The 12,646-nt window shown below is 40.3% G+C and overlaps 2 protein-coding genes across 3 annotated transcripts in view; one reads left to right on the forward strand and one right to left on the reverse strand.

Moving 5' to 3' along the window:
- The window catches only part of MED12L (mediator complex subunit 12L), a 343,991-nt gene that overhangs the window by 68,483 nt on the left and 262,862 nt on the right, over positions 1 to 12,646 (reverse strand). For both annotated transcript variants that reach the window (XR_010664265.1, XM_065943498.1), the window contains exons 16-19: positions 9,698 to 9,845; positions 2,998 to 3,116; positions 2,223 to 2,366; positions 1,219 to 1,382 (exon numbers count right to left, since the gene is read on the reverse strand). Coding sequence is in view for 1 of the 2 variants with exons in the window: in XM_065943498.1 (XP_065799570.1) it covers positions 1,219 to 1,382; positions 2,223 to 2,366; positions 2,998 to 3,116; positions 9,698 to 9,845 (575 nt within the window). In the remaining variant the exon portion in view is untranslated. The remainder of the gene's footprint in view (positions 1 to 1,218; positions 1,383 to 2,222; positions 2,367 to 2,997; positions 3,117 to 9,697; positions 9,846 to 12,646) is intronic.
- Positions 1 to 12,646, forward strand: part of P2RY12 (purinergic receptor P2Y12) — a 49,544-nt gene that overhangs the window by 28,180 nt on the left and 8,718 nt on the right. The gene's annotated exons all lie outside the window — the stretch shown is intronic.

Below are 12,646 nucleotides of genomic sequence, written 5' to 3' on the forward strand. Positions count from 1 at the left end.
GATAAGACAGTATTTGTTAGGTGAGGATGGCTGCAAATATAGAAGAGGCACAGAAATACTTATGTCAAGGTCAATGTTAAGAAAAGTCTGAAAGCAAAAATTCTACTTAAGCCTAAAATCTAGTCAAAAATGTACTTCAACTTTAAAGTAAAAATGTTTCATCTTGGGAAATGCAGTTAAAGAAAAGCACATGTAGTTAAGAGACAGCCTCTTATATGAACTGAATGTAGCAATAATTGGATTTACTTTGTTCTGGTTTCTTATTTATATGGTTATTACAGAAACATCTTTAAGACTTCAAAGAATAGTTACAAATTAAAAATCCTATGTGCAGAATTAACGTGGTAGCATTTCCTCTTTCCTCCAAAAGCTGCTGTTAAATGGATGCCACCCTAGAATAGATAGACTACATGTGCTGGATTACCGAAAAAAAGGCACTGTGAAACCAAAGAACTCCATGTTTCTCTTTTGAGCACAGGAGGAAAAATAAAAGAGAAAGAGGTTGCCTTTCTTTTATGTATATACAAAGCCTGGAGAAAGAAGTCTGCAGTGGACAAAAGAGAGCTCAGAATAAGTGTTTTGACAGCTCATTATACTTCTCTGGTCCCAGTAATTTCAGCCTCTAATGGTAGTGGTGTAATGACTTAGCGCAACTTCCCTAATGGTAATAGAGAAAACCCTAGCCTACAATTCATCCAAACCAAAAAAAGACGAAGAATCAAAGTCATTTATTCTAGATTAACTCATCAAAATTTTCCTTTAATTTATAAAAGAAATGAAATTGAAAAGTTAAATCTGTAAGAGGATATGTATTCAAAGCTTATTTGGAACTGGATTATCTAAATAGAAACTGAAATCACGTGAACAAAAAGCAACCACATATTCACCAATCATAATAATTCAGGATTCTGGTCGGCAGCGACGACAGTAACTAGGGAGAGAGAAGTAGGCAGGCAGGCTTTCTACGCTTTTACCCCCTTTCTGGTAACGCTTCCCGGCACATTCTTTAACTATGCATCTTCTCATGAAACAACCAGTACTATTTTTCGTTTAAAGCCACTATAAAACTTTATCACAAATACACATTCTATTGTTAAACCTGTGTGAGAAGGGTATACGGGAAGGCCTTTGTTCTCCTTTCAAACTTGACATGAAGTTATTACTTCAAAAGAAAGCTTCTTAAAACAAGCCGCACTACACGTTCGAGGATGTACCAACCCTTCGAACACCTGGGCCGTCTGGTCGGGGTTGAGGATCAGACAGCTGTGGTAGCGCCGGAGCACAGCCACAATGCAGACGCACAGGCCTGTCGTGTAGCTCCCCGCCAGGCTGGAGGACTTCAGCAGCAGTTCCGCTTCCACCACGCTCAGCTCGTTCAGCAGCTGCAAAGGCAAAAAGACCCAGCACACATGCAGCTGCCACAACAAGTAAGAGGACACGTGAGCTTTCACAAGCTCTGGATATACTGAGTCAGCCTAAAACTGCCCGATCTCCTTCCTTGTTCTGCCGCAGGACTATACACATATAAAACCACCATGACACTGCCTGAGGCAATTAGAAGGCTCTTACTTTCAATCCTTTACCAAATTATAGCGCTCCCTCGGTCTGGGCATCACAGTCCAGGCCACCATGAGGGGCTCAATACTGAAATAGCTGCCAAAATTTTATGGTGGTCCAAAGTTCTGGACTGGATAAGTTCAGGAAAAAACACCCCTGGCCTCTTGATTTTTTTCCATTTACACCTCATTTTCAATAAATGGAAGTTATTCATCAGTATTTTCTTATTATTAACAAAGCTAACACCTCCAACAGGATAAGTAAAAGATATGTTTTATTTCTACTCACTAACAACATATACTAACAAAAGAACTCAAGTATGTGTATAAGAAAAATAGTGGAACAAATCAATAATGTTTAATATTTTTTGCTCTTATCTAAAATATACTCTATTATAAATAGCAAACAAATTTTCACCTTTCCCTAAGCAAAACAACAAAAGACAAGTAAGAGATACAGTCAAAACTCACACATTTTTTACTATTATATTTTAACACCAATTACATTTAATTGAAAATTATGGACACAGCTGCTAGTTGAAAATGCTAGTTAGAGCCTGTTGACTCAGAATGTCTCAACTATACAAAACTGCACGGGGTGGCTCTCTGTAAACTGCACAATGCCTAGTAGGTTTGCTTTGCTAAAAGGCAGGATACCTCTGATACCTGTATTGCGAAGTCAATGAGTCCATTGATATTTAGTGCTGGCTCCATGAGATCAAAGATGAGCTGAATGTGGTGAGCCAATGGGAGATGGTATGATGTTCCTGATGCAAAGCTTGTGATTTGTTCTAGCACGTTATTAGAAATCTATGTGAAAAGAGTGAAAGCAATTAGAAGACCAATATTCCAAATACCTTTTATGTATTATTTTAATTTTGGGGGGTAAGAAATGTGAATTTATACATGATTCTACTTAGAAGTTGAAACATATTTCTATAGAAAACAAAATCATGTACAAATCAAACAATATCCTTAAAACAAATATAATCTGAAGAAATAAGACAAGTTGTCATTAAGATCTTGACCTAACTCTCCTAAAGGTAGAACTATAAATGCTTAATTAATTTCCAGATATTCCTTTGACTACCTATGGATTTGGTTTCTTCCCAATTGCAAAGTACTTCATTTCAGACATCAACAGATTTCTCCCTTATAAATCAGCAATGTAGGACACAAAATATAATAATGTAAGTATTGCATTAGAGAATATTTTATGTAGGGCTGATTGTGATCACAAGGTAAAAATATTTCTAGGATAAACATTAATCCTCAGAAAAGTAAACCAACACTTGAAACTGAACTACTTTACAGTTTTAAGACACTTCCAAATATATTTTAAAAATGCATTTATAAAACAACGAAGGCTGAATACACACACTGTGTGAAAGAGCTTTAAGGAAACATCCCAGCTCCATAATAAATCAGCTTTAATGGCTACCTGAGATGTCACTTGATGCTGATCAAAGTATGAAAGGAGTTGAAGTTTTGTGAACACGGTCTCCAGGGTTGGAAATGCTTCCTGTTTGTTCTTCCTGGCTTTCTGTCCTTCATCTCCAACTAAATAAATGCACAGTGGATACATTATTTTTCATTTAATTGAAGCTCTTGACCTGTTTCAGGGATACTTTTTTTACTGAAGTATCACACACATACAGAATATGTACACAGACTCACTGAATTTCTACAAAAGAAATTAATTCATGTAATGAAACTCCAATCACAGAATCACAGACCAAAACCCGAGAAGCCCTCTCAGCTGCCCCGCAGCCACGTCCGCTCCCCAGAGAGCCAGGGGCCGGCCCTCTGAGGGCTCACATTGGTGCTGTTCGCTCGATGCAAACGGAATCACATGACATGCACTTTTCACATCTGTCATCTTCCACTCAGTAGTATTCTTCCGAGATCGATCCATATTGATGAGGCAATTTAATTATTTTCTAAACACTGACCAGTCTCATTTATGTAATATACTTAAATTCTGGCTATTAATGAGAAATGACAGTTGCTCACTTGTTTCTGACTCTTTGCGACTGTAGCCCTAGCCCCACCAGGCTTCTCTCTCCATGTAATTCTCCAGGTAAGAATACTGGATGGGCTGCCATTTCCCTCTCCAGGATTAATAAGAAATCCCTCCTTAAATATTTCTTACTCACTGACTTTTAAAATATGATATCAACATTGAACGGGGAAAAAAATCACCCAGGCTCAAATGGATATAACAGAAAAATCCATTGGCATCTTGTCAGGAGACTCTATAACAACTTAGTATGTAAAAAGGGAAATCTACACAATTCCTAACATTTTAGGGGATAGGAAAGAATTAACTCTGTCCACATTAATGGAAAAGTGCTAACTTTACCAATTTAACATAAGAAGATTGGAAAAAATAAAAGAAATACTACGAACATTGTTTATTCCATAAGAACATTGCTTATTGTCTTGTTCTTAAGAGCTCTGAGGATAAGATCCAAAAATAATTAGGTCCTATTTTAAAATATGTTTAATATATGCATTTACAAACACAAATCCAAAAGCAAAAAAATGCTGTATTATATGATCTCAAGGATCTCTTCCAACACTATGATTCTAAGTACTCAATGCTACTGAAACAAAAGCCTCCTCGCACATCATCTTATTTGGGAAAGTTTAATTTCAGGGAACAAAGGTCATTTTACAGATTTTCCTGTTTAAGATACAAGAAAGATTTCACTAAACTAAACCACTAGACCATTCAGGTATGACCTAAATCAAATCCCTTATGACTATACAGTGAAAGTGAGAAATAGATTTAAGGGACTAGATCTGACAGACAGAGTGCCTAATGAACTATGGATGGAGGTTCGTGACATTGTACAGGAGACAGGAATCAAGACCATCCCCAAGAAAAAGATATGCAAAAAGGCAAAATGGCTATCTGAGGAGACCTTACAAATAGCTGTGAAAAGAAGGGAAGTGAAAAGCAAAGGAGAAAAGGAAAGATATTCCCATTTGAATGCAGAGTTCCAAAGAATAGCAAGGAGATAAGAAAGCCTTCCTTGGTGATCAATGCAAAGAAATAGAGGAAAATAACAGAATGGGAAAGACTAGAGATCTCTTCAAGATAATTAGAGATACCAAGGGAGCATTTCAAGCAAAGATGAGCTCAAAAAAGGACAGAAATGATAGGGACCAAACAGAAGCAGAAGATATCAAGAAGAGGTGGCAAGAACACTCAAAGGAACTGTACAAAAAAGATCTTCACAACCCAGATAATCACGATGGTGTGATCACTCACCTAGAGTCAGACATCCTGGAATGTAAAGTCAAGTGGGCCTTAGAAAGCATCACTACGAACAAAGCTAGTGGAGGTGATGGAATTCCAGTTGAGCTATTTCAAATCCTGAAAGATGATGCTGTGAAAGTGCTGCATTCAATATGCCAGCAAATTTGGAAAACTCAGTGGTGACCACAGGACTGGAAAAGGTCAGTTTTCATTCCAATCCCAAAGAAAGGCAATGCCAAAGAATGCTCAAACTTCCCCACAATTGCACTCATCTCACACGCCAGTAATGCTCAAAATTCTCCAAGAAAGGCTTCAGCAATATGTGAACCATGAACTTCCAGATGTTCAAGATGGTTTTAGAAAAGGCAGAGGAACCAGAGATCAAATTGCCAACATCCACTGAATCATCGAAAAAGCAAGAGAGTTCTAGAAAAACATCTATTTCTGCTTTATTGACTATGCCAAAGGTTTTGACTGTGTGGATCACAATAAACTGTGGAAAACTCTGAAAGAGATGGGAATACCAGACCACCTGACCTGCCTCTTGAGAAACCTGTATGCAGGTCAGGAAGCAACAGTTAGAATTGGACATGGAACAACAGACTGGTTCCAAATAGGAAAATGAGTACATCAAGGCTGTATATTGTCTCCCTGCTTACTTAACTTATATGCAGAGGACATCATGGGAAACACTGGGCTGGAAGAAGCCCAAGCTGGAATCAAGATTGCCGGGAGAAATATCAATAGCCTCAGATATGCAGATGACACCACCCTTATGGTAGAAAGTGAAGAAGAACTAAAGAGCCTCTTGATGAAAGTGAAAGAGGAGAGTGAAAAAGTTGGCTTAAAACTCAACATTCAGAAAACTAAGATCATGGCATCCAGTCCCATCACTTCATGGCAAATAGATGGGGAAACAGTGGCTGACTTTATTTTTTGGGGCTCCAAAATCACTGCAGATGGTGACTGCAGCCATGAAATTAAAAGACGCTTACTCCTTGGAAGGAAAGTTATGACCAACCTAGACAGCATATTAAAAAGCAGAAACATTACTTTCTTAATAAAGGTCCATCTCATCAAGGCTATGGTTTTTCCAGTGGTCATGTATGGATGTGAGAGTTGGACTGTGAAGAAAGCTGAGCACCGAAAAAATGATGCTTTTGAACTGTGGTGTTGGAGGGACTCTTGAGAGTCCCTTGGACTGCAGGGAGATCCAACCAGTCCATCCTGAAGGAGATCAGTCCTGGGTGTTCATTGGGAGGACTGATGCTGAAGCTGAAACTCCAAAATTTTGGCCACCTGATGGGAAGAGTTGACTCATTGGAAAAGACCCTGATGCCCCGAGGGATTGGGGGCAGGAGGAGAAGGGGACGACAGAGGATGAGATGGCTGGATGGCATCATTGACTTGATGGACATGAGTTTGAGTAAACTCCAGGAGTTGGTGATGGACAGGGAGGCCTGGCGTTCTGCGATTCATGGGGTCTCAAAGAGTCGGACATGACTGAGTGACTGAACAGAACTGAAACAGCTTGCTAATGGCAAATGTAATAGCAAATGTTTTATAAAACAACAAGCAAGTATGGTTTAGGGGCAAAAGACAGGCAAAAAACCCAGGCTGTTTTATTTCCTAAAACAAACAAACAGAATTTAAATGTGCTGAGTAACATAAGGTACAAGATTATGTGTAACTTTTGCCAAATAACACCAAATATAATGCAAAGAATAAGAACAAAGAAGTTCATGAAATCTACTTGTTTTTCAGTGTCTATTCTCAAAGGTACAAATGTGATATTTTGCCTTCAATATAGCTGCTCACAGGTCATAAGTGTGTTTAAAATATTCAAGTTTTGAATTTTCCCTTACTAACATCACTGACCCAAGACTGAAAGCTTACACCAGTAGTCTTGGGTGCCATAATCTTTGGAAGTGAAGTTAATATATTTATTCAGTCTTTCTTGGGACCAAAACCAAGTGTTTCATCAAGAAAAGTAACAGAATTGAGGATGAAGACCCGGTATGAGAACTCAAAAAAGCCTCTTTATTGGTTTGTCTACATTAATAGGCTCTATTTACTTACGCAAAGCTAAGTGAAAGAAAAATTTAAGAAGTTACTGGTGGTTCTCAAAGGAATATTTTATTTTAATTACATTTACATAAGCAATAATATAATAGTAATTCATAGATTTTCATGTTTTATGTTCATTTGCTTTCAAAATGCACATTATTGTACTTCTGTGACTTAATTTTGGTTTTCCATTTTTTTTAAAAACAACTCTAATCCTGGTGCTCACTTCAACAGCACATATACTGAATCTCTAATCCTAGAAGCTTGGGCTTTTGTTGTTATGATAAACTTCATTAATGGTTTGAAAATTCACACCCAAAGATGACCTGTCAATGTAAATGTAGAATGAGACTTGCCTGTGTTCGACTACGAATGTCGTTTCAACATTAGATTATGAACCCACCCCACCCTCCCAAGCAAAGTCTGATTGATCTGTGAATATACCTAATGAGTTCCTCAAAGTCATGTTTTTATTTGTAACCAGAAATCAAACACATGCTAACACAACCTGTTTTCTAGCCTCACCAGCATATCGATGCTAGTGTTTACATAGTGACTTAAACTTAAGACTCCTTAGCAGAAGGCAGCTTGCTATCTCCCCAATTAAGAAACGTATTTCTGATTGACGAGGAGTTTTATTTAGAATGTGGGAAAGACAAAATCCCCACTGAAGATGCCCCTCTCCTCAGCGGTGCCTCTAGTACTGAATATCTCAAAAATTAGCATGGAAGAGCAATTATCCCCTGGTGAGTTCACAAGCCAGGAACTGCCTATTTAAGAGACTAGTCCAAAGATAGGACAGACAGTGGAGCATTTAAAAAAAACTCTTCGCGAAGAAAGGAAATGGCCTCAGCAGAAAGGGACACCGCAGTGCTTCCTTCCTTGCCCCACCCCTCAGCCTTCCAATACCAAACATTCCACAGGATCTGCAAAGACCTGCCAAAATTAATTTAGGAAAAGCATGTATTACTGAACTTCTTAAAGAGATTGTGTCCATCCCATTCCCAAATACACAAAAAAGTAGTTTCGGATACAGTTTGCCAGCCAGCTGCTGAGCTTCGAAATTCAGCCTATTTCCTCTTTTCTTTAATAGAGAAAAGAGAAAAATAGCAGATCAACAGTTTTTTCAGAACAGTTCTTCCCCCTCCGCACAATCTCGATAATGGCAACAGGTTTCATTTCCCTTCCACAACCTCATGGAGTTCCTACAGCACTAGCTCCTTATGTGGCCACAGAAGAGAGTTAGGGAATCTGATGTAAATAACATGCAGGCAGCTGTCCCACTGAGATCTAATGCATCAGGCGCCCAAAACGCACTTAAAGACTGAAAAACATGCCAGCGTCCTACCTTACTTCTGCATCTGCACCCCAGGATGGAGAGGAAAGGGAGCTATCTGCATTGGTTGTATCTGCACTTTTCTGTAGGAAAGATCTACTGTGGACAAGCTTCAGTATTTTGTTCAATTAAACTCCTAAGACTGGATCCTCTGGGAAAAGGTTCATAAAACAGTATTTATTTTGTAGCGAACAGCAAAGTGGAATTCCGAGAGGTGATTTATGCCATGTGTAGGAAGTGTGCTATTTTCATAGGGAAAGTTCAAACTTTTTCCCACTGTATTACCTAAGTAAGAGAGAAATAAACACCACTGGTGGTGGTGGAGTATACAAAATGATATCACATTTTAAATCATATGACTATCTAATAAAATAAACTTTGGAAAGGGTAATTAGTCCAATGTGAAGCGGATAATTACAAAATTCCAATTGTGCAATAAGGTGACATAACACAACGGCATAACTTCACTGTGAAAAGATTGAGGAAAGAGCATTCCAAGGAAAGGCGTTATGGAGCAAAGGCCCAACTTGCTTCTTAACAGAAATTGTGTGGAGATGCGAGTAGCCTCCACTACCTATTGCGATTATTCTTCTGAATGACATAAGAAAAGATCAGTCACTACACTCTCACGAATTTAAATTATCATGTAAATATGATGAGGCTTCCCTGGTGGCTTAGTGGTAAAGAATACACCTGCCAATGCAGGAGATGTGGGTTCTACCCCTGGGTCAGGAAGATCCCCTTGGAGGAGGACATGCCAACCTATTCCGGTATTCTTGCCCGGGAAATCCCATGGACGAAGAAGCCTGGCGGGCTAAAGTCCATGGGGTTGCCAAGAGTCTGACACGACTGAGCAACTAAACAACAACAAAAATATGATGAGCCAACTGCAAGCTTGAGAAAAGGATGGAATCAGGGGAACAGACCTCTTCCAGGCTAAGGGTTTTCCACTTTTTAATACTTTATCACGAATGCTTAGTCACTCAGTCATGTCCAACTCTTTGTGACCGTTTGACTGTAGCCCACCAGGCGCCTCTGTCCGTGGGATTTTTCAGGCAAAAATCCTGGAGTGGTTGCCATTTCCTTCTCCAGGGGATCTTCCCAACACAGAGACTGAACCCACAGATCCTGTGTCTCCTGCACTGCAGGCAGATTCTTCACCTGCAGAGCCATCAGGCAAGTTCTTTTAATACTTTATATATGACTACTGCAGAAATTTTGGGAAATATGAAAAAAAAGAGGAACAAGTAAAAATTACCACTATCTATCCATGGAAGGCACTATTTTAAATGCAAGGATTACTATAAATGGAATCAAGGCCTTAAAATTTCAATGTGCTTATTCATATTTCAATGTAACAGTCACTTGGGAGAGGAAACAGTGCTGACCATGCCACGTGTGGCTTTGATAAAGCCTGCCGAGGCGGAAGACGGCAGAGAGCACAATGGGCGCAAAGGCATGAGGGCTCCTTACCCCCCGTCTCCGTGTTGCTCTTCTTATTCAGGATTTTCAAAATATCTTTGGTAATCTTCTTCAGCTGATGCCTGGCTTCATCCCGCTCTTTCCCCACTCCGTAAAGAAGGATTGTGCGCTGGTTACATTCATGACTTGAAGATTCATCCTGAGAAAGAGAAAACGCGTTTTGAAAGGCGTTTTAAAGGCCTGTTTAAAGGGCGGGGTTCGTGGACATGAAATGCGCTAACTACAGCATCTCCATGCTGGCTCCTGTGCTGGTGGCATCTGGCCCGCCTTTCAATTCACCTCAATCTCCACTGGCAACACCCTGGTTTTTCCAGTTTGGAACTTGCTAAAGTTTAAAAAAAAAAAAAAAAAGTATCAACTGACCTGAAGTGTTAATAGAAGCAGTTGATGTGGGCGTACCTTACAGAGTAAGTTTTGACTCTTGATTGTTTAAAATTTAACATGGTATTAATGTCACATCCTAATTACATACTAGCTATATTTTTCCTTATGGAAAATGTTATTTCTTAGTAAGCTCGGTTTTCTACATTCACTAAACATTTTTAAACACTTTATATTTTGGCTAGGATCCTCAAGTATTTTTATTTAAAAAAAAAAAAGTTCCGTTAACTTCCAACATGACTGGGTAAGACACAAGAATGTATATCTCTTTCCAAATGTTAACAAGAGACAGCATGGTCTTATTGGGTGTGAGAAAAATAGTTGGAAGTGCAAACACATTCTGACACCACCTTCTTCTCCTGGACCACCTCCGCCTCCCCACCTCACCCCCACTCCAGACACAGCGAATTCAAATCACTGTTTTTCCTACACAGGAGAGGAAATTACTAAGTCAGCGCATCATAAAAACACATTCCTCAACCAAAGTTAAATAATCCAAGACATGTCCTCTCTTATGCCTCTGTCTTCTTTTCTCTTTGATCCTATATTCCTACATTTTCTTGGTAAAATTCCTAGTTCTGTCATTTAGCCCATCTCCTTTCCTTACTCATGTGAGGCCCTTACTATCACTAATAGTATCTATCCCTAAGAAGCTCACATGCGGAAAAGATTTGTCCCAGGGAAAACGAACTGGATTCTGGGCAAGTAAACCAGCAGTGGCCGCAAAGAGCTGCAGAGTCCTTGTGCCCTGAAGACACTGAAGTTCCGTGCGGAGCACACCCCACGCGCGTGCTCTGCACAGAGCCGCACTCTGCTTCTGCAGTCTTGAGTCAGACCCTGTTTCCTCTCAGCTGCAGTCACTCTTCTCTCAGTCTCTTTCTGTCATTCTGTCTTTCTCTCACCTGCCGGCGTTCAAGGCACGACTTCTTGCATTGCTTCCTTCCTTACAACATTTTATCAGAAACATATTTGCATAATCTACCAATCTATCTTGCTACCACGTCCCCAAATGTTATTTTAAGTGCTCAAATGTGCCTTAAAAAAAAAAAATAGCTAGCAGTGTTTTCTAGAAGTTGTTATTCAATATGCTGAGTTGCATACTCTCTTCCAAAGCCTCAATGGACAGACCTGGCCCCAGCATAAAGTCAACACAGACAGTGATTCCTATAGCTCTATAACCTGAGCTACTGCGCTAATCTCAGATTTTGCTCCTCCGCAGCATTACTGATATATTTCGTTTCTGTCTGGTGGGATGTATAAATATAAGCCCTACAAAGGGAACAGAAAGGTGATGGGGAAACTGCACAAAATTCAGAAGCCAGTCATGTGCCCTGGTGATTATCTTCAGCTAAGTCACCTGTCAAGCGGTTCTGGTGTAAACTTGAGTGTGAGGGGCGATGGAAAGACGTTAGCAACAGCTGTTTAGAGAGTACCTATCTACAGCAAGACAAGGTACTATGAACCCTGAAAAAAAGCATGGATGAATGTCCCCTGATTAAGGAGTACAGATTCAGTGTCATCCCGGCAGCATCTGCAGAGCTCGAAGCCCAAGCAGGGAAGGGGAAGGAAGGTATCCTAGAAAGATCCGTGTGTCTATGGACATGGAGTACTAGGGCTCCACACTCATCAAGGACAGCCCAAGGCCAGGGTAAGACAGGGCTGTGGCTGCACCCAAGGTATGCCCGTGCCAACGCCATGGTCCAGAGAAACGAACCTCTTCGAGCCTCAGATTCTTCCTCTAAAACCTGATAACACCTCCTTTATTACAAGGCTTGGGTGAGAACTGAGATGTGTCTGGAAAAAGGCTTAGTGGCATGTCAGATACAGCACCCCCTGCTGCCCACTCATGTTACTGCACCTCCCCGGGGACGCTCCCTACAACATTACTCAGTACTTCCCAAAGGCGCGGAGCACTTCCTTCCTTTGCGGGTCTCCTCCTGCCACCTGAAGTGCCCTCAGCACCCTCAGCTGCACTTGCAGAAATGCTGTGTACGATGGCAGCATTCCTGTCACCCGAGTTTAGTGAAAACCCTCACCACGGGGGCAGGGGTGGAGAGGAGAGGCCCTGGAGCGTCTACCACGGGGCGGAGCACTTATGTTCTCAGCATGTTGCATGTCTGTCTGCTCCACCAGACTGTCAGCTTTTCGAGGAAGAACCCAGGTCTATTTTATTCACATTTACATTCTCCTTAATGGCGCTTCATATTTGTTAAGTATGTGAAACAAGGAATAATAGAGTAGATCAACCAAAAAGCTAAAAGAATGGGGCAGGGGTGAGGATAAGAACAAAATATGGTTTTATAGAGAAGTCGGCTTGATAACTAAGTGTTGAAAAGCTGAAGATGAGAAAGAGAGGCAGGGAGAAAGGCCAAAGAAGTTTGTAGGGTATAAAGTAGGTCTCATTAAGGTCTACCATTAGTAGAAATAAAAAATAAGACGCAAAATCAAGAGGCACCTGAAAGAAGTTAGGGAAGGATTGGGAAGTTCCAAGAGGGACTCACTAGATAAAACCTGTCGGTGGGTAAAGGAGCAGGTTATAAGGGTCGGGAGCTCATGAAT

This window comes from Muntiacus reevesi, chromosome 8 (genome assembly GCF_963930625.1).
Source record: "Muntiacus reevesi chromosome 8, mMunRee1.1, whole genome shotgun sequence".
Taxonomy (NCBI): Eukaryota; Metazoa; Chordata; class Mammalia; order Artiodactyla; family Cervidae; genus Muntiacus; species Muntiacus reevesi.